A 22,414-nucleotide genomic window follows, 5' to 3' on the forward strand; every position below is an offset into this window, starting at 1 on the left:
CGATTAGCGTTGTCGTACTTGCGATATCGTGAGCATTATGGTTTTCGGTACTGTAATCCAACTGAAATTACGCTAGAGTTACATAAATTAGTGTAAGGGCTCAGTTTGCCTAAGAGCACCTAGTTCAACGATAGAAAATGGACCAGGCGCCTGCAGGTAAAGATAAAATATCCAAAACATAAAGATTCAACCAAGCGCGGTATCTCCACCGTACTATTTTCACAGATTAAATTTATCCGCGTTATTTCCATTTACCCCCTCAATTCACCGATGTAAATTCCGATTCGCATACCTAGAATCGAGTTGTGCTCTCTTTACGACGTCGGCGAAGTGATTATCAATTCGCACACAACTTACGCAAATTTCGTAGGTTATGTGGTACGGCTCATCCACCCACAATAAATTGAAATTGCCACCGAGTCAAACGTTCGGTATTTTGATTTTTCATGTCAGATTACTTTTGGCTGTCATCTGAATTCGAAGACCCTCTGAGTCGTTCCGAATAACCTTGTTAGTAATTAACGCGTTTGTTGATTTCCCAAAGAAATCACATTCTGTGAATTTCGTCTGTGTCTCATGACCCATTGAGCAGTCAAGTAGGTAGTTAGATTCCTCAATTCTTCATTCTGGTTTTCGAGTAAAAATATAGAGTTATTTTATCGATGTATGTAGAAGTGATTATATATCGTGTTTGCACACTAAATAATCTGTGTTCTCCTGAGGTTCATCTTAATTGGACAATGTGATTATTTTTGTGTCAATTCTTTTCAATAATATGACATTCAACTGTATCGTGAATAATCTTTCATACTTGTCAAAGAATAAGGTAGAATTGTGGTTACTAACAATATTATATGTGTTGTAATCATTTTTGACTATTTACCCTTCTATGTGTCTAGAACATAAATAATACTAGGTAAGATATTAAGTTTACAAAGCTATTCTCTGCACAAATTCTTTCAAGCTTGTTTTGATTTTGTTGCTTTGTATTCTAATAGAGATTTATTTTAAATGATTTGATAGACACGGACTTACGCAACATCATTGACAAGCTGGCTCAGTTTGTCGCACGTAACGGGCCTGAGTTTGAGCAGATGACGAAAAACAAGCAGAAGGACAACCCCAAATTTGGGTTCCTGTTCGGCGGGGAGCACTTTAACTACTATCAATATAAAGTGACAACGGAGCAAGCCAGTAAGTGGGAAAAATCCCCCTAACAACGTACAAATGGTCTACGTTCGATGCAATAGAAGCAAACCAAACTGACTATGAGAAAAAGTATGAGACATCCATGCGAGATCATCGCTGTGCCAATGATATGAAAATGTCCATCAAAATGAGGACGTCATTCAAGATTTTGGGATCATTATTTATAACTTGAAACAAAAATGACTTTGTTGATATGAAACAAGAAAGTCAATTCACGATGTAGCTTTAAGATTGTTGTCATCTGAGATTAGCTGAACATGGGTACATATGTTTAAAGTACCACTTTTATGTTTCTGGAGAGTACGACACTGCCGCAGTAAAATTTATAATACATAACTGTACGATCCTGTACCAAGTGTAGGACATGGCACGATGAAAGAGAGAAATATGAGAACGCATTCTGTGTTCTAAGGGCACTTTAAATTTCACGGTAGACTTCATGCATAATTAAATGGTACCAGAAAGATTAATATGTGCCTGTAAAAGATATTGATCCACAGAAAATAAAAAGCTTGACCAAAATAAAAGCAAAAGCCAAAACAAAATAAATAAAAACTTGGGCTATTAGTATATTTTTTCAATATGATGAAAAAATGAAAACAACTTACAATAATCCACCGTCATTCGTTTACAGTTTTAAAGCAAAAAGGAATAAATCCAATGCAAAATGCCGACCCACGTTTAAACGTTTCGCAGCAGCAGCAAACAGCCGCGACCGTCGCTCCATCACAAAATAACGTCAGTCTTGCATCTAACCTGAACGCTCAAAACAACGGTTTAAGCCAAGTAGTTGGGAATCCAGGATCCGGTATGCCTGGAATAACTGGAGTGCCTGGAGTTTCCGGAGTTCCAGGGCCTATCGGGGGGTCTGGAAATGTTGGACCTCCTGTAGGAGCTGTTCCTGGACCAATAAGGAACGTAATATCGCCAATTGGAGGAGTTAATTCTGGAGTTAACATCGGCGGCCCTCCAGCGTGGTTACAAAATGAACTTGCCCAGCTCCAAACTCAACAAACTACTCTTCGAGAACAAGTTAGGCAATCTGAACAGAATCTTGCTGCCCAACATGCAGCGTTGATGGCCCAACAACAAGGCAGAGTCGAGGATGCTGTGAGGCAAGCTCAAGAAACTTCATTGCTAAATAACGCTCAATTGACTAATACGGATCTTGCTGCGTTCGATTCCGTTTTACAACCAATCATCGAGAGTTGTACAAAAGATAGCATCAGTGCTGGAAAGGCTTGGATTTTGCAGAATTCCATCACAGCACAAAGCAATCAAGTTGTTGCTGAACATTTACTGAAGAAGTAAGTAGATTCCTTGTATACATTGATATTGTGATGAATTGATTTGTAGCTATTTGATTAATGACTGATATGATTCAATTGTTACATTAAGTATTATACTTCTTTTCAGAGTAATTCAAGGAGCAGCTTTTAGTCAAAAGTTGCATGTAATCTACTTGGTAAACGACGTTCTCCACCATTGGTATGTATTTCGGAGTTTTTCAGAAGTAAATTTGGTTTTATTATTTCAAGTTTTATAGTTTTTTTTTTAATTAATGCACTAAAAGGATAGGGTAAGCTAGATACGTGGCATCTATTCACAGTTTACTCATACAATATAAATAGTAATGATGTTTTTTTTTGGTTCTTGAATATTCATTATTTCCATTAAATTACTCTAGTGAAAAAAAATTTCATAGTGCCAGGAAAAAATCGACCGACCTTAGAAAAGCAATGGAAAGTGTCGTCGTCCCCATGTTCTGCAATACTTCGTTGGCTGCTACTGACGAGCAACTCAATAAATTAAATAAACTTTTGAGTCTCTGGGAATCTAAAAACAATTATTTTGATGAGGGAATAATCGAGAAACTCAAGCAACCAAGTACATCTTGGTCAGAGTATCAGGCCAACCTTGTATCTAAACACGCAAGTGCCATCACACCAATTACTACTTCGACCAAGCAAACGTTTGAAAATTATCAAGCTCAGCATCAGGCGTTTGTCAATCATGCTATGCGACAAATCCAAACCATCGAACAGCAAAAAATTGCCATTGACCAACAACTCAAAGCTCCTCCTGCACCACCACCGCAATTGGTAAAATAAAAGAAAAAAAATGACACCAGTTTTGTATAACTTTTTATATTTTTTTGTAAGCATATTTATATTTTACACAGGCTCAACCGAATTTGACTATCCCTCCAACTCACAGTGGACCCCCGCCACAAATACCTAGTGGTGATATGAACTTCAGCCAACCCCCACCAGGTTGGGGAGTTCCAGCAGCTACTGAACCACCTCCTTTTACTAATGTTCCTTTACCGGACTTTTCAAAGCCACCACCCGGCTTTGGTCCCCCGCCCATCATTCACGAACCATCTATGGAAGACTTGATGCCTAGTATGCCGTATTTTGAATTACCGGCTGGCCTAATGGTGCCTCTTATCAAATTAGAAGATGGTGAATACAAGCCACTAGATCCAGATGCGATCAGGCTACCACCTCCTGCCCCACCTAGTGATAGACTTGTCGCTGCAGTCGAAGCGTTCTACGCTCCACCAAATCATGATTCTCCGAGAGATAGGTAAGTGGAAATTGTACTTCAAATACAGCTTGCACTGACGGAAATCGGACATTTTCCACGTCTGACTTGAAGTATCTACCCACAGAATTGTGTATGATTTTATCGCATTACAGTGACGGCTGGGAAAAACTTGGATTGTATGAATATTACAAAGCAAAGAACGCAGCTCGCAAACGTAAGGAAGAAGACATACTAAGCGGAATAAGGCAAAGATCACGATCGCCGTCCCCCATTTCAAGACCACGATCCAAGAGTCCTAGCCCTCCGAAAAAAAGATATAGAAGTAAATCTCGCAGTAGATCACGATCCCGATCAAAAGGCAGAAGCAGATCGAGGTCACCAACCAGTAACCATAGGCGCAACTCTCGTAATAGTAATAATCATAACAGTAGAAGTAGGAGAAACAGAAGAAACAGTAACAAAGATAGAAGTCCGGACAGCAGGCGAGGTGATAGATCGGATCGAAGTTTGACGCCGCCCAGCTTTTTGTAAGTATCAATCCTTGCATAGTATTATTGTTTATTAATTTTCTCCAATCCATCATGATCCAATCACTCATGGGTATTTTTTGTTTAAACCGCTACAGGGGATCGACGTATAGTAAAGCCCAGCAAGAAATAAGCTTAGATGAAAGCAATAAGGGCCACCAGTTGTTGAAAAAAATGGGCTGGGGTGGTGCAGGTTTGGGTGCGAACGAACAAGGTATCGAAGCGCCAATATCAGGGGGAGAAATTCGAGACAAAAATGACCAGTACAAAGGTGTTGGGATTAATTTGAATGACCCATATGAGAATTTCAGAAAAAGTAAGGGTCAGGCTTTTATAACACGAATGAAAGCGAGGGCGGAAGAAAGAGCGGAAGAAAGAGCAGAACGAGATTGAATTATTTTATAAATAAATCCGATATTTTACGTCTGAAATTGATATTGACATTATTTCAATTGATTTAATGAATTATTGTAAATTAATTATTGTAAGTCCAAGGTGTGGTAGTGTTGATATGCATACATTTGTATGTATTTGTGTTTATCACACATTGACATACGTGTATACAGTGTGTGGCTGATCGGTGACTGCCATTTCGAGGATTAAGCAAACATAACTTTTTTACTCTAGGTCATAGGACATTTTTGTAAAATATACGGTTACATAATTATTACATGCCATTGGGCACGGAAACGCCATCAAAATAGAAGCGATAAAGAATCTAATTTTGCCTCGATTGTTAAAGTGAAACGAAAGCCTAGCTATAATCTAATTCCACATGGTTTTATTGTTAGTCGTTAGAGAGTCCCTCGACTCATGAATGATATTAGCCATTTGCATCGTGTTTCCATAACTCAAATACGTTATCTGTATGAAATCATAACGTAATTGTTGTATAGGAATACAAGAATACTAAAGTCGACCATCGTGTCCACAAGATTTATTGAAGGATTATGATGACTTGAGTCAAACATCCATGTGATTAAAAATTTTGAATAATTATAAGTTTACATTCTCGCATGCCCACCTCCGAGATCTCGTCAGTCCTAATCCGTTTATTCTCATGAATGAAGTTCATTCTTTGGATATAGGAACGTTTATATCTATAAACGATTGTCACCAAAATTTTATAAATCAAAGTAAGTTTATTCTTGAAGTGTGACATTACTATTGAAAAATTTCACGTACTTTCCATCGGAATTGCCACTGAAGTTTTTTTTTTTTTTTTTTTTTTGTACATCAGACGTGTCACTTGCGAAAAACCTTTTTTCAATGAAACCAGATAATCATTGCAACAAAGGATTAAAGAAATTCAATTCAAAAGCTCTTACATCTATATCAATCATTATTTATAACGGATATTTCGCATTAGTCATTATTGATTTCATATGTTTATTTCGTTCTAAGTATAGAAGTTATCATCACGTTACAATTATGGTTGTTATAAATGTAACGTATCCATACATCACCGCATTTGACCTAACCAGAACAAGAAAGTCCTGTTTCAAGCATACAAATTTCAGTAATTGTATTTATAGAATTTAATAAAACCTTCTGTTGGATATAATTAAATAGCTCAATCAAAAATAAATTACTGTACGTTTGGTATTTCACTTTGTGTTATTAATGAATAATTGTAGAAAAAAAAAGCAAAGAAAAAGGTATTTCTTGTATTTCAATACTTCAGTTACATAACAAACTCTGTTTTTCTCGTTCTAATAATGAGTAATTCGAAAACTTTGCCCGATATACATGAACTTTATCAAACTACGTATCTAATTGCCTGAAAAATATACATAAAAATTACGCGTACGTTATCGATCCGCACTCGTTTCGTGACTGGCATGTAAAAACATTGCTTATCATGGTTCACGTGTTTCTGTTTCGAGAAAGCGTTGATACATCAGTTATTAACTGGCTATGAACGAGCTACGAGGACATTTAATCTTGGATGCCCTTTTGAACCCCCCCAGTGAGAACTGATAGCCAAACCGATTATATCCAATGCTGAACCGGTTTTAGAGATATCTCGGGTACGTAAACAAACCTCGTGATCAATACGTAGTCAGATCTTTTGCGGTATATAATACCTAATCAAGAGACTTTGTAGAACAAGCCGTTATTGCTTACACCGGGATATTTCACTACGATAATTCGCGCTCGTTAATTTTTGGACATGAATTCTCGTTGGATTTCAACAAACTTGGCCAAATTTTATTTCACTTTTGGTAAAATCCAGTCAGCAGAACACCGATTATTTCTCATGGAATATTTTGTGAATACGCACGTATTCGCTTATCATTTATAATGCCGAAAGCCTCTCTGGCGCCTTACTGTGATTGTGAGATAATCGCGGACTTTTTGTTCGTTATTATTTGTTTTGTTTTAGATTACGATAAGGAAAATGTGTGCGATTGACATTAGGAAATTCGTAATTTCAATAACAAACCAAAACGAAAAAATAGGATGAATAAATTATATGAACGCCAAATTATTCCCGGCAAATTCTGTTCGCGTTTGGTCTTGTATTTATTCCCGAAATTGTCTGGCAAGAGCTTCCATACAATCAAAGGTCTTCGCTTTCATCTAAAATGGCATTGTCCACTGACGTACGTTCGTAGCATTCAGGGTCTTACCCACTTCAAAAAAAGAAGGCATAGCTGCGATTCAAATTCTTGGAGATCGCGAGAGTCAGATTAATCGGTAGCCGCGTAACGCATTTTTGTCAGAATCACTGTACGCATTACACATACGTGATTCTACATAAAATTGATTGCAAAATCTAACGGCACGGGGCCGAGTCGAATAGAATTTGCGGCTGCCATACGTCGTTGCCGATCAGACCATGTTAACTTGGAGAAATTTTTCTCTCTCCTTGATGCAGCAAGAACACTGCGTGGCAAACGAAGGCTATACACGCTATTCGACATTCCAGACATACCGCGGTTCCCATAAGACCGATGGAACATTTATATTTTATTCCAGTTCATCGCTTATCCATTTTCATTTTCCAATGTGTCTTTAATTTTTTAATAGATATAAATTTTATCCTTTTCGGTTAGATCGTTGCACTTTTTTTGATTCTTTCTTTAAAAGTATGCACCAATCTAACTGATTGCGAATATAGAACAATCATAGATATATCGAAAATTTTCAGCGCGAAAAAATGAGATAATTATTTCTGGAGTAGATGGTGAATTTCCTACACGTAATACACGCTTTTGTGTTACTTTCGTCGTGCATTCGTCTATTGATATTATTGATACTAGAATACGAAGCTACCGAATTACGAAATTAAGTCACGTGAAAGACCCTGTGCAGTAGCTGATGGTATTTGGCACAATAATAATTAGATATTCTATAAAAAGACCGTGTGTATGGGCAGGTCGGGAATTGTAATCCAAATTAACTTTCGTCCCGAATTAGAATAATTATCTTCGTTTTAATCCATGGGATGGGTTTGTACTATAAATGTCAGGTGTACGGACGGATAGAATGAAGTCCTGAGGAAACGGATACTAATATAGAAAAGCTGGTGCCTGTGCACGTGGAAGTGGCGTAAGCAAAAATAGCCAGCAAACTCGGAACGGCCGCGGAGTTGCGGTAACTGATCATATATCTGAGGTGGATTATGTTGTACGAATCTGCAGGCGGTCGGAGAGGAAGAGAAAGAAGGAAAAATTGAGCCGGAGGAGGTAAACCAATTGTAAGAGAACCGCATTGGATTCCACGTGACTCGATAGCGAAAGGAAGGGCCTCATTATTGTATGTCTATATTACCAATTCTTCGAGTCACGGGACTCACCACGCTTTTACCCGGCTATCGGGCACGTGCAAGCAATGTGCTCTCAAAGTAGGCACTTATGTATACCTACCCGTCCAAAGATAGTCGTTTATTTATTTATTTATTTATACGCTCCTTGCTTACCGTCGAGCATTGTGCAAGGCTGAATATTGGATCTACGATCAACTAAAGCGGCGGTTAAGGTTTCATCGTGAAAGTATCTTTTGCTATACGTACATACGTACATATATGTATGTATACATACGTATAATATTCCAAGGTTAATTGTTGGTAAAAGATTTCAGGAATTTTTGCAACATCGTCTTGTTCAAATGACTTTGGTGTACGTATCAAACCGGAACGAAGGGAAATCAGAACGATAAGAAAATTTTAAAGTTATACTGTTTTCAACTATTTACTCGTGATATTGTCGCCCATTCTCGACATCACGTATCATTCGTGCATAATCACGACCGTCGTCGAATATCTGTTGAACCGAATAAGTTATTTATTCATTTTTTTTCGTACGGATTTTTATAATATTCAAAATAGAGTCGTCGCAGATCGTTTAAATCGAGCGAATTCGCGTGGTGACTTTTATTTTTTAAATATCAGTGAAGAATTAATTCTTTGATCTTTGTCTCGGTAGAGTTGTCGATTTTAGATCAAAGTTAAAATTGCTTATTTCTGTAGGGAATTTGGAATTTTTTTTTTTTTTTTTGGTTTTCTACAAGCTAAAACCAGGTCATTTTATCTACACGCAAGAGAAATTTTGTTTCATTTTTTTGTATGTTTTCAACTACCATTAGCCTAAATTCTTTTACAATCAGTCTTGAATTTGGCTGATTATTCGGCGCCTTTCATTGCAGATATAATGCAATAATATTAATCGATACTTCTACAGAATCTGAACATCATAAAAATATTTTTAAAGTTGCGTGGGACTCGCGATGCAGATGCGAAAACCTAGATATTAGCGTCTGGAGTCTAGACGGATATCTTTGGCTGAATAAATTTAATGCCGTCCATGGGCTCCTCTTATATTATTCCTGCGAATTTATGCACGCCTACCGGTTATAAGTCGTATGCGTGACATTTTTTTTTTACCTCTTCTTTTTTTCTCATTGGTAGACTTTTCTTGCGTGTGTAATAATTATTTTCTACCGTACATATACTCACTGAACGAAATAGCACGTGCGGGGATTGCGGAGAAGCTCGTTGTACGAGTAGTAAAAAAAAGAAAAAGAAAAAAGCAAGACTCTATCGCCAAAAGCCAGGTAAGAAATCGGGTCAAGGTGTTGAACCTTGGAAAATATGGTATACGCGTATCGCTATACCTTATACACTATAAATGACAAGCTTTCAAACTTGCACACGTGTGGGACACGTGTTACATACGCGCGAACAATTCGAAAAACAAATGACTAATTTAAAATCAACATGGGAAAAATTTCTTCACGCCGATGATAGAGGTTCGGAAATTTTTCGGACCGAAAATTATGTCAGCAATTTCCGTCTAAAAGTTTTTATTAACTTCACGCGTTAACGACTTCTTATTTTATCGGAAAAAAACCACCAAAATTCCGTATGAATTTTTGAAATAAAAATCAAACCGATGTATACTTTTACTTCAATTTATGTTATTGCCCAGTAAGTTCTAAATCAATGAATATTACGTGTCAGTTATATAGTAGGTACGAGCACACGCGTGTTCCACGAATCGGCGCGTGCATCAATGAGACAATTAACAATTATTCCGGAGGCTACAGATCCGCAGCAATTGTATTTGGTATTCGCTGTGTGTGGTGCGTGGAAAACCCCTTCATCTCAATGTTCCGCTATCCCTGTGATATCAGATTGCGCAGCTAGCAGCTGGAACGTGACATTATAAGTTTGAAATGAGGGGAAGAACAAAAGATTTTTCAGCGTTTAAATGGGCGTGGGTCTGTTATCTTCTCAACTGCGTAAATTAAGCAATAAAAATAGATGATACCTATTCATTATTTATAACTGCATAATTTAAACCTAATTCGCAGTGGCCTGGAAATAAAATAATACAGCCATGTACGTGCGAGACGTATCTCCACCGTTGTACGGATCGAAAGGACGAATTCATTTAAACATCGTAACGAACATCTAAAAAACAAAGGAGAGGAACGCGATAAAGAAAAACGTAAGAGGGGCATCGGATCCCTCTAGATCGTTCTATGCGACGAATGCTGATTGAATAATTTATCTCGGTTTACGGATCGTGTCCCGTCCTCCCAATAAGACTAAAATTAGGAAAACGAAGCGTTTCGGCGTCCGTTGTGTTCCTCGGACACCAAAAGGGTGGAAATCCTAGCGGGTCTTGCAACGATTTTGTTATTTTTAACCCAGGGGATCGTTTTCAATAAGTCTCGTTATTCAAGCTCCATTATAGCGCTTTAGGGCTACGAAGTCGTTATACGGATCGCACCGCGCTTACGAATCGGTGGTCCTCGCGGGTTCCCGCGGTAGTAAACTACCGCAGCGGCTATTAATAAATTTGGAACACGAAAATAACTCTCGAAATATTTTCTCGCTTGACCCAAAGAGAAAATGGGCACCTGAGTAAGTACGTCGAATGAAAAATTTTCAAACAGTGTTGGTAACTGGTGGCGGTGTGTAAGTGAGACGTCGATTGGCTACTATTTTCGACGTGCTGCAGCCGTGTGGCGTCGCGGATTGTCGCCTCCCGTTCGCACCGATGGTCGTCGTTGCATATTATGAACTCATTGTCAGCTGAAGTGCCGCCAATCTCCGTTCCGCTGACTCGTACATAATTCATATTTATATATGTATACCAGTCTATCTACAACCGCTCGCCTACTACGTCATTTTAATCGGCCAACAACGTGCCTCGCGTGACTTATTTCTCTGATAATATATACGGGTTACAACTGTTTTCTCGTTGTTATTGTTTATTCATTTATTTATTCTTCACAGAACAGTCGAAGAGTTTTTTTTTTTAAAATGGCGCCCAGCGGAACGACGCTCCTCGAGAGTGGGACCGGAGCTTTTCTGTACTCGTGCAACAAAATCCCACATGACTACGGGGAATGACTTTCTGCATGCGTACATACCTATATGTATATCCTAATAAATTGATCTTGTTTTTTCCGAACGACTTTGAAAGATTATTTTTCAACTCAAAGGGAGTGAAAGCGTCGATTACAATGAATCATGATTGCGCAAGTTGCGCTGTCGCGGTAACCGAAGGCCGAACATAACGCGCGTCGGAATACCCGCCGATCGTGCAACCGGCTAAACATTTTTATTATTGTTATTATTGTTGTTTTCTCTCTTGCTTTTCGAATTCATTTCTTTCGATATTCGAATCCGCTTCAATTCACCAATTTCAATAAAATTTATCATCGAGAACGCAAGTATAGATGCTCGAGCGATCGACTGTGTATTATATTTCCGGTGAAACGCGCCAAGGTGAATCTTTCATTCATGCGGTCGCAGTCGCGGCGGGAAATCGCATGAATTATTTAGTATTTTTGCAGTGATTGAGGTTTTTGTCTACTTGGAAGAAAAAAAAGAAAAAAAAGAGAAAAATAAATTCCAGCCACCGGAACGAACGGGGTCTCCTCGCGACTACCCCCCCCCCAGGAAACACCTATTCGAACGTCGGAAAAAAAACGAGGAAAAAAACTCTTCGCCGATGTAAAATCTACAATATTATCGATTCGCGTGCGTCGTATATACATGTACATAACGTATACGATGTGTTTGTGAAAAAGAGGCACGTCGGTATCTATACGTGACTCCCTTATGTTTTCGAAAGAGTCGATACTCCTCTTGATGTTCGATAAACTCAGGGATTCGTGGATTTATGATTGTGCGCGAACTTAGTGATTATCCATAATCTATAATACGTGGTAGAAACGCTAGATACGGGGGATTCATTGCGCAGGTTCGCGTTCGTTATGATTATGCGTCTACAGTGTTCGAAGGCTGTAATACGAAAGCTTTAAGCGGTCTTATGTAATTCTCATAAAAGCACCTGTTCCCTCGCATGTTCCATTCGTATGAAGTACTTTAAAATAATCTCCCGTCCCATTCAACAGGTAGCGGCCGCACGAAGGCCGATGTACCGCTAATGCATGCGATTACAAGATATCGAATCTCCTTAACGATTGTCGAATGAATTATCACCGGGACAAATACACGCATGCCCGCATTCCCTAGCTCCGGTCATAACTCTCGGTTTCCATATCGCAGACCCCGACTAGGATCGATGAAATTTCGAAGGCGATGCCACCCCGCTGCGCTCGAGCACCTGCGGACATCTCCAAGTTTTTTGGGGAACGGAGAAAAAAGCTGCCCCGAACGTTTCACGCTTCGAACGGGACACCCGGTGGGAAATGCAGGTGTAACGCAGGTTCATAACGGAGCACACCCAAGCGGTATAGTTTTACATCGACACCCACTTATTTTCAGAGAGCAAAGACAGAGAGGAGCGTTGCCGCTGCTGCCGCCGCTTGTGGTGCTTGAAACGGGCCGTAACGCAACGAGAGTGAGCGCGTGACGGGACACGTGACCGAGGGCACACGGTGCTCGCGTGACAGGCCCCGTGACGTCACGCGCACGTGTCACATAGCGTGGCGACGCTCCTCGTCGTTTCATTTGCCCTCCTCCTCTTTCCGCGACGCCTCCGGGAGCAGCTAGCCGACTACCTAAACGGTTTCCAGTACCGTACCTCTTCGACGCTCACGCTATCTCCGAAAGTCGAAGAAATTTTCGTACGCCCCGCCTCTCCGCGTTACGGCGTCGGAAGACGGTGAGATAAATTTCGTACGCGATTCGAACGACGACTCCCTTCGCTATTCGGGCGTTTGAAAAATTTTTTTTTTGCCCGAAGAGTCGGGATCGGGTGCGTTTTTCACGATTACATTTGTCGTCTTTCGATTGCACATTACGGAAATTGAGAATCGCTTCGAGCCCCTTTTTCTCGATATTTCGACGCTTCCCACGGAGATGTGATATTATTCGATCCGCGAATACGCTGCCGAAGATCGAATGAAAATTCGTAGAGCTTTTAACGCTGCGAGAAAACCTGCGGAACCTGAAATTCACGTGCCTGAAAATGTCGAATAAATGAATACCGAAAGCCATCTTTTTCACCTACGCGAAGATCTTAAACTTATTCTTACACTTTTTATTCCTCAAAACTTTCTCCCGGTTAATAGTTCTTATTATCCTTTTCGTATACGTTACAATGCAATATTACTGACGTGGCGCAACATATAACTTCGCCCGCGTGGTGGTCACAATATCACGGATGTAACGGGATGTCGTAAACTCGTTTAGATCCTACGAGTATAAGGTGCCTACGAGTATATCCGTGCACAGGTGCAATTGTAACGAGTTATTTCTGAGCGCGTAAAAGAAAAAAAAAAAAAAAAATGCAAAAAACAAAAATCACCGAAACTACGAGCTGAAAAATTTCTACAATTGTACCTCCGCTACGATAAGTTGTCGTAAAAATTTTTTGTCAAATGTTGCACATCGCTGAATCATATGTCAACCGAGTAAAGAATAGAATAGATTTGGTACGGAGCAGCGACTGCACAAAAAATTGAACAGAACCGATCCACGTCGTAGGTAATCGGGTTGACAGTTTCAGGCACATCTCGTTTAAACTTAGAAACGGATGGGAGGAATTTCATTGTAGTATAATTTTGCAAGTTGGATATGTACCAGGTACACCTGGACGGGCACCGACAATGAGTGGGAAAGTGGCGAACGACGACCCTACGTTAATTCTGAAAATAGACCGTTTCTCGCACGAAGGATAAACAGGTTCGGGTCGTAGTCCGGTTCAGGTTTACAGAAGCGATCTCCGCTGATTGAAATTAAATGAATAAACAGATGAAAAATTGGGGAGACCTCGTGGCTCCGGAGGATCTAGAGGCGCACCTGTCTCTCACAGTCAGTCGCTGCTCCCACCAGATCACTGCATGCCAAGCCCCGGCTCCGAACTCCCGTCGTCCCGTCATGAGAATCCAACTACGAAGCGCCCGCGCGTATACCGTACCCTGCTTGCCAGCCATCGACACGCGTGGTGCGCACCGTGCTCTTTAAATTACCATTTAAAAATCACGAACGACGACAAAAAAAAAAAAAAAAAAAAAGGTTCAGAATTCGCCGGCAAACAAGTGCCAAAAAAGTGCGACATTCAGACCAAGAAAGAGAGCCAAGAAAATCCCAGCCGCAGCCCGCACACCCTTAAATTTGGAAGAAAAGATACATACAAATAAAACATCCCTTACCAAGTGGAAGCGAAAGACACCATTTCTCGCAGTGCGAACTTTTTGAACTTGATCTGAAATAAAGTACGAAATTATTTGTTCCCCACCTCTTTTATTTTCTTTCTTCATTCAATTCCCTTTTTTCCACATATAGAGAAAGGAAAAAGAAATCAATTCAGATATCGCAGGTGATTTGGAATCCGATCAAGTTTCACCGGCTCCTAAGAAAATCTTGCTCTTCAAGTGTTCGTGTAACTGTGGAATTTTCATTTCATCGGGTTTTTCCGACTTTCTCGATCAGCTGAGATTGTTTTTGGTGAAAAAATTTTCAACAGACACATGCGCACATAGGTCGATAAATTATCAATTAATTACAGGGAATACAAAAAATTGAGAAAAAAAAAAAAAAAAAAAAAAAAAAACAGTGCAAATAAGTGAGTTGTAAAATAAATTTCAAATATAAAGAATATCGAAAGAAAAGTGTTGGAAAAGTGGGTGTTTTTAATCTATGCTTCAAGATGATGGACACACAACATTTTTGGGAAGAAAACTCAGCTCATTCTATGCAAGTCAAGTATGAAAAGTAAGTCTGAAATTTGAATTGAAATTATTTCTATGAATGGGAATGTTGTCTCTGGTGGGAAAAAATATTCTTGAAAGTTCGACGCCATCCTTTTCACACTCATATACGCTCAACCCGACTCACCGTACAAATGGCTGTATAAGATCGCGATCTTTTCAGAGGACATGTAACGACCGACGACGCACGAATCTTTTCCTTTTCGCTATGAGGAAAAAAAAAAAAAACGATTATATTATATTAAATGAAAATTAGGAGACAAAAAAGTTAAAAAATGGCGGCAGTCTTGCGCATTTCTATTCACGCGATGACACATGCTTTGAGAAATTTCAAAGCACAACTGAAATCGCGTAACCGTCGGAGATTTGTATCGTTAGAGGCTCGTTCAATTTTCATTCAACAATTCTAATGAGATTTCACGAGGAAAAAAATTATCCTAATTACGAAGCCATGCAACCAACCTTTGGCGACGGCTCACTCTTTATACGGATAGATTAAGAATCATACCGTTCATTCATTACTTATATTTCTTAACATAGAATTTCTCAAGGTTCCGTTTTCCTTTTTTCCTCACTCTCGATCTCTCTCTTTCTCTCTATTTCCATCTCTTATCTTGGGAAATAAGTGCATGTATACCGCATCTGCAGAACGTTATTCTGCATTGCTCTCTCAGTTTTATTAGTCACGTAGTTTCAATTACAGATTTTTTAATCACGAGATGATATTCATCATTTACACACGAAATCAGCGAAGGTGAAGACTCCGATATTCCGAACATGTAAATTCTTCAAGGTTTTTTTATAATCAGCGAATCTTTTTCGTTATTTTTCTAAATATTCATGATGTTTATGTGAATTGAAAATTCGTCTAAAAATAAGACTCGTATAGTCTCGACTAATTCTGTCCCAGATAGATATACGTGTGTGATGTATAGTCTGTAGACGATTCACGAAACACGAATTACATCCGTAATAAAATAGTTAAACGATGCGATAATTTCAGCTGAAAATTTCTGAAAAATTTCAACCAGACCGCGCGAAAATACCGATAATCTTTGCGTTCAGTTATATCGTTATTGTACACGTGGCGATCAATCGAATTGCAGACTCATTGAGAACGTTGCGAAGGACGGAAAAATCGTTAAACGCGAGATATAAAGTAGAGGAATAAAAAGCGAGAAAAGCTCGTTAAAGTTGGTAATTTTGAGGAAGGCGGAATCGTATGCAATCGGTCGTGAAATTGATCGCGGTGTTGGAAGAAGATGGCTGACGTCATGGAAAGGAACCTTCGTACACAGGTATAAATATGTGGACACGTACCGGTACGCGATCAACAGCCAACTAGTGTAAATATAACCACTTAAGAAAGCATCGGGATCGGTGTGTACAGTCTGTGTCTCTTTGATAAATGAGGAACAAACGGAAACATGTACGCGATTAAAAACTACAATTATCCTGTATGCAAAATGTGATATAAGCGGCCCCCAGTTTTCAATTCCGATGATGTACCTATATATACGAGTATAATGTAAAATTTATAGTCGCGGGGAAAAGTGGGGTGTTCAAATCGCCGATATAATTCCTCAAACATTTCTTCGATCTCAATGACCTGCCTTTGGTCACGTAGGCGAAGCGCACGCGCCTCATATATTATAGGTATTTAATATCTCCGCATACGTATACATAAATGAATATGTAGACCTATGTAAAAACACGTATACATGGATGCAGGAAAATCCACGGACAAACCGCGGGTTTATCTCCATGAAATATCTACAATTCAACCTACGGTTTGGTTTATCGGTTGTATTATTATATCACCATCGCTATACACGTATATGTATACGGCATATGTACGGCTATATATAGTTATACAGAAATGACTTCTCCTCGGAATCGGATACGCGCCTGCGTGGACATTGGGCAAACTTAATTTACACGTTTACACGTGCTATCTATAGTTACCGCATTTACCGCAAACGTTATTGGATTCGTTGCAATCTCACGATATCAATCTATTCGCACTGCACAGCGATACGTCCGCGAGTAGAAAAAAAGAGACCATGCAAAAAGAAGCGATTGTTTTCTCACAATACTAACAAGTTCTCTGCGTGTAACGCGCGTAGAAAATTCCTGATTGATAACATTATCATGTACGAGTCCAGAAATTATTATCATTTTTTCTTCTCAAATATCTACCCAATGATACATAGGTATATACAGACTTTGTATAGTGTGTATGGTACATGTATACGGTGCGCCATTTTGGAGTTCGCTGAAAGCGAAATTTTTCTTTTCATTTTTTTCCTTTTCTACATCGCGTCAAATTCGCGATTTAGAAGGACAGAGAGAGAGAGAGAGAATCAAATGAATAAATAACATGTGATAAGAAACATCTGACTGATATAATTAATAAACACACTCGGTTATGTTGGTTATTATATATACCAGTTAAAAATTTTGTTCCCGCGGTTACAATTTTTATTGGTAGGTAGATTAATTTTATCGCAAATTTTTTTTTCTTCATCTTTTCATCTTTCTTCTCTCTTCGCATATGTAGTATAAACGTATGTAGTGTACATGGATATGTAAATAAATCTATATCATCCGGTATGCTTATTGTATATCGTCGCAACGACGAGCACGACGTATATTTTAAACACGTTACACACAGGTGAACGTTTCGTAATTAGATCTGATTTTGTGATTTTCAAGTTGCAAAAAAGAAGAGAAGAATCAAAGAAAGAAAAGTGAAATAAAAAACGTTACAACTCTTCATAAAACTCATTATAATCAGAGTCCATTTGCCGTGCGAAATCGAAGAGAAATTGCAAACTGGTTCGTCATTCGATGGCAAAACGTTTTTAGGTCGCGTAAATTATATATTATACCTTAGATTTGTAATACACCTATACACAGGTGTGCGAGTAATTACCTGCGGATTCTCGTCGGCTTTTACAACCACGTCACGGGTTTTCCGTAGCATCATTGAGTCACGTGAATATGGCCGATCGCATATTCCGGGTATACGCGATGTCGTTTTTACGATATATACCTGCCGTACCGTTTTATTTATATTTAAAAGAATCGTAGGTATCAATCTTTCTCATACGCATGTATAACGAATTACGAAATTTCGAAATTATTTTTTAATCGCAGAAACGATCGTTATTACATGTGTATAGGTGCGTGTATACGAAAACAGTGACTCACACAATCAGGGACATCGGTTCACCGCGTGCATGTATGGTATATAAAAAAAAAAGTATATATATATATATATAAAATGTCCGCGGTTATATTTATCTTTATCGACTATTTTCACGTGACTCCGTTATCTACAGGTATATAAAAGCTAGTGGGTTACCTACCTGGTCGGTCGAAGATCGTTGCAAAATAAATGAAAAATCAACGTTTTCCCGCGGCTCAATTAACGTGTACGCGATTTTCTATTCGTCGCAATTACGCCGATTATAATCGTTACCCGCGTTAGAAATTACCGGTACGTTATAGTAGCTGACGAGATTATAGAACTTGCAATGTACACATGTATACCGTGCGATTGTGTCGGTTAAATATTTGGCAACGGAATTCGATAACGCGGCAATAAAATTGCTTTCGATATATTCTCGCCAGTTACATATATACCCGGTGGGTCGTCGGTAACGATCGAGGTTCAGCAAAAGCCGTAGACGTTTGCGTACACCTATAGGTGAGTAAGTTTTCCCTCTCTGCGGGCTCACGTAGTGATCCCATTTTTTCCTGCCCCCTCGGTACGTGAAAATGAAGCAAATTGAATATTATAAGAGCACTGAAATTGAAAAAAATCAAATCATAAAGTACCTAGTATGCAGAGGGATCATTGTTCCCTGTCCGTTGGTCAATGAATGATGAAAAAATTAGTGAAAAATGAAAAACGAAATGTCTGTAAAACGCATATACATACATCACCCTGTTTTTGTTGGCAATCGAGATTTTAAAATGAAGCGATTTTATCTTTTCGCGTAATTTATATATACTACTCCGCGTCGAGGCGTTCGTCAACACATCATTTATATATATGCAATATATATATACATACAAGTTACATGTATCTAAAACAGATATAGGTATACACATACGTAAACTGAAGATAATTATATACAAATTGTTGTAGAATAACACGATGGAAAATTTTTGAGACATCAGACATTTCGTGATAAGATATTACCACCCGCAGATATAACGTACGGTACATTATACTTATATACCATATACATCTATAGTGGTTACCTTATATGCATACGTATACGACGCCCATATCGCACGTAAAATTGTACGGCATGCGTGGAATTGAGTCAGATTTTTTCAATTTTCTGAAACTTACAACTATCGTAGTACCTCTCGGCTTTTCTTAAAAAACGAAAGAAGAAAATAGGTAGCACAAAATCTTTGCGGTTTTATAGAAATGAATTCTTTCCAATTTATTTATTCGTGAATGTGTATCAGATGCGTATAAGCTGGTACTTGTAACTTTATTCATAACATCGTCCAGCATGTGAAAGTTCAGAATAAGCAGTTTTTAGTATTTAACGTTACAGAAACATGTATTGAGGGTGATTTAAAATTACCGTGTGAAAGTGCGGAGTATATGCAACTTGCGGATCTGGAAATTTATCTCCACAACAAACCGCAAAAAACAAAAGGAGAAGAAAAATTCATCCTTGATCGCGATTGGTCGTCCACGGTTTCATGCAAATACCCGAAAGCGAAAAGAGAACGAAGAAAGGATATCGGAATGATTTTTTTTTTTCTTATTTTTAATGGGTATTCATTGCCACGAAATTGTAGCATCTTCTTTTTTCATCAGACTTTGGTCAGCTGTTCCGTTATATTGTATACCGTCGATAACCTTGCATGCTAAATGCATAGTATACGTGATCCGCGGCGCGGTATTGCAGGCAACGCGAAAGGCGGTGCAACCTTGGCAAAGAATAACTCGGATTGTACGAAAAAAATTATTGCCCACAGAATAAAGATTCGAAAAATATCGTACGAAGACGAAGTCGTGCATATAGCTATTGAGTGTACGCGCACCTATAAATTACGACGACGATGCGCAGAGCGAGTGAGAAAATTGTTATTTTTCGAAATTAGCGAAATTACGCGGCGAATATTGTTCCGCGGGATCGAAAGATTTTGTAATAAACTTGTGCATAGATCAGTCGGTTCTGTGGCGGTGTGAACGTGCCGTAAAAATATTAACCTACATCGCGAGAGGCGCGAAACGCGTGCCGTGCAACGTGACTCGATCGTTTCTGAGGCTCCTTAGAGTTTTGTTCGCGTGATAAATCAAGCGTATAGAAATTTTATCTCGCCTATCTATTAGTTTTATAATTCAAAATCTGTACTCTCTATTATTTGTCCCGTGTGCGGTCGGATTCGTTGAATAGTCGATGATTTCTTTGACTTCCCTTTTTTTCTCCTCGCAACGCGAGCTCCGAGTGATTTCAATTCGTCACGATCGCGAACAGTGGCGAGTTGTCCTCGGAATCCGCTGCATCAGCTGCACGGATAAAATCGTCGCGTGAATAAAATAATTGCGTAATTTTCGAACGCGCGATTAAAAGCTACGGAGATTAGATTGAGATAAATTTTCTAGAGACGACGCACGTATTCATTACTCTTCGTATAAACTGCATTGCAATATCGGTCGGCGTTATAATTTATACTTTAGTATGTTGGGTCGGCCACAGGGGTCAATGTCTTACGGTAAACTAAATAAATAAATAAATAAATGAATAAATGCATAAACAAATGTACGAGAATTTGATTTACTCTTAAATGATATACTCCTCGTTTACCATGTCATCACCGATGCAGCGAGATCTCATTTACGCGCATCGACGATACAGACGGTGACGCGTGCGCGACACGTTTTTATGATATTATGTACGTACAATAATTATACATACACGTATGGTATGTATGCTTTACCTGAATGTACATGGATGTATTGTATTACGCGACGCACGCGGACGTTGTAAAAAAATTTTCCTCGAACGCTAATCGAGTGAGCTTGAATCAGATTTTCCATATGTGATCCAAATATATTTTTTGCAATTAGCGAAACCGAAAGGTAACAAAAATATTATCTACAGTAGGTAATTACCTCTTGACATTCACGCGGGGCGTCGGAAATTAATTATTCACCGAGTTAATTTTTACTGTAAATTAAAAATAGAATTTTGTACGAGATACAGGGAAAATACGGCGACGTAAATTAAAGCTCCCGCGTTCGCCTTCGTTCATATTTTAATGATGATTTTCAAACTCAATTCCGCAATTATTGCGGTTACGTAATGTAGAATCGAATCCAGCGGCCGTTCGGCAACGAAAACCGGTTGAAAATTCGACAAAAAAAGAAATCGAAATTCCGCACGAGGTATAATGGAGACGACGATTTGCAAAATGTTGTTGTTGTTTTTTTTTTTTTCTGTTTATTTCGCGCATGATTCATTTGTGAATTATAGCCGGTGGCTAGTTGTGAGGCGTGGCAGCGGTGATAAAAGCTCGTGTCGTACATAACACAACTCCAGAAGTGAATGGCCGACGTCGCGACGTCGTCGTAGCGCGTCTATACCCGAGTGGGTTGTAAGGTCGACGAAGGACGTTGCTGAGATATTTCAGCCGAGATTCCAATCGCGCTAAACTCAACCAACCACGTACAGTCACCGTCACCCTGTTACACTGGAAGGGTAACGCGGCTGCAACGATTAAAAGCTCGCGGGTATACCTGATGCCTTGCTCACGCACTCGAAGGCTAATTTGGAAACCAACCGAAAGTGTAAAATAACGGGAATTTTTGACCGGCTGTACGCCACCTTGAGCGGGTCAGAAATCGAAAAAATTTTCCGTTTCACGTAACTCGCTTCACCTCCGCGATCGTACGGATTAACAACGCGTAATTAGCATCTGACCGTACGATGCAAAAGCGCAGGTCATAAAAATACGTGAAAAAAAGTTTCTTCGTTTTCATCCCGACATCTATTTCTGCCCGTTACATCATCAATAACGATATTACACGACGTTCGTTAATTTGTAAAAATTTCCAATAAGTTAATGCGTGGAAAAAAATACTTGTAATTACCAGCGAGGAAACAATAGGAATAACCTTACATAGTTATCGAAATTTAATTACAGCGCGCTTTTCGATATACTCTTTTGACGGACTTGGATATTCTTTTTTTGTTCTTCTAAAATATTGACTCTCGAAATGTCGTCATGCCACGTGTGTCTGATTTTGTCTATTTATCTATGCGATATCTATAATGTATTTGTGCAAATAGTCACATAGTTATGCTTTGTTCGCGGACGCGATTATAACTGCAAATCTACATCACCTATTAATATTACAGAGGGAGAGAGAGAGGGAGAGAGAGAGAGAGAGAGAGAGAGAGAGAGAGAGAGAGAGAGAGAGAGAGAGAGAGAGAAGGAAATAGCTGTATAAA

The 22,414-nt window shown here is 39.1% G+C and overlaps 2 protein-coding genes across 7 annotated transcripts in view; both read left to right on the forward strand.

The window, feature by feature from the left end:
- Positions 1–14,739, forward strand: LOC105684201 (calcium homeostasis endoplasmic reticulum protein). Of its 5 annotated transcripts, none has more exons than XM_012397374.3 (8): positions 1–156; positions 1,024–1,194; positions 1,844–2,516; positions 2,626–2,697; positions 2,897–3,311; positions 3,392–3,798; positions 3,912–4,286; positions 4,385–14,739. In XM_012397374.3, exons 1-8 carry the CDS (start codon positions 138–140, stop codon positions 4,677–4,679), a joined length of 2,427 nt encoding a protein of 808 aa, XP_012252797.2. In that variant the 5' UTR covers positions 1–137; the 3' UTR covers positions 4,680–14,739. The 5 variants fall into 5 exon arrangements, with proteins under 5 accessions (XP_012252797.2, XP_012252798.2, XP_012252801.2 ...); XM_012397375.3 differs by having other exon boundaries at positions 2–156; positions 2,915–3,311; XM_012397378.3 differs by lacking the exon at positions 1–156 and adding an exon at positions 248–600.
- Positions 14,138–22,414, forward strand: part of LOC105684180 (transcription factor cwo) — an 18,310-nt gene continuing 10,033 nt past the window's right edge. Inside the window, exon 1 of one of the 2 annotated variants that reach the window (XM_025746591.2) lies at positions 14,138–14,928. In XM_025746591.2, coding sequence (XP_025602376.1) covers positions 14,864–14,928 — 65 coding nt within the window. In that variant the 5' untranslated portion in view covers positions 14,138–14,863. Of the gene's footprint in view, positions 14,929–18,301; positions 18,637–22,414 lie in introns of those variants that run through there. The other variant, XM_048649105.1, reaches the window with a different exon arrangement.

This window comes from Athalia rosae, chromosome 1 (assembly GCF_917208135.1).
Source record: "Athalia rosae chromosome 1, iyAthRosa1.1, whole genome shotgun sequence".
Lineage (NCBI taxonomy): Eukaryota > Metazoa > Arthropoda > Insecta > Hymenoptera > Athaliidae > Athalia > Athalia rosae.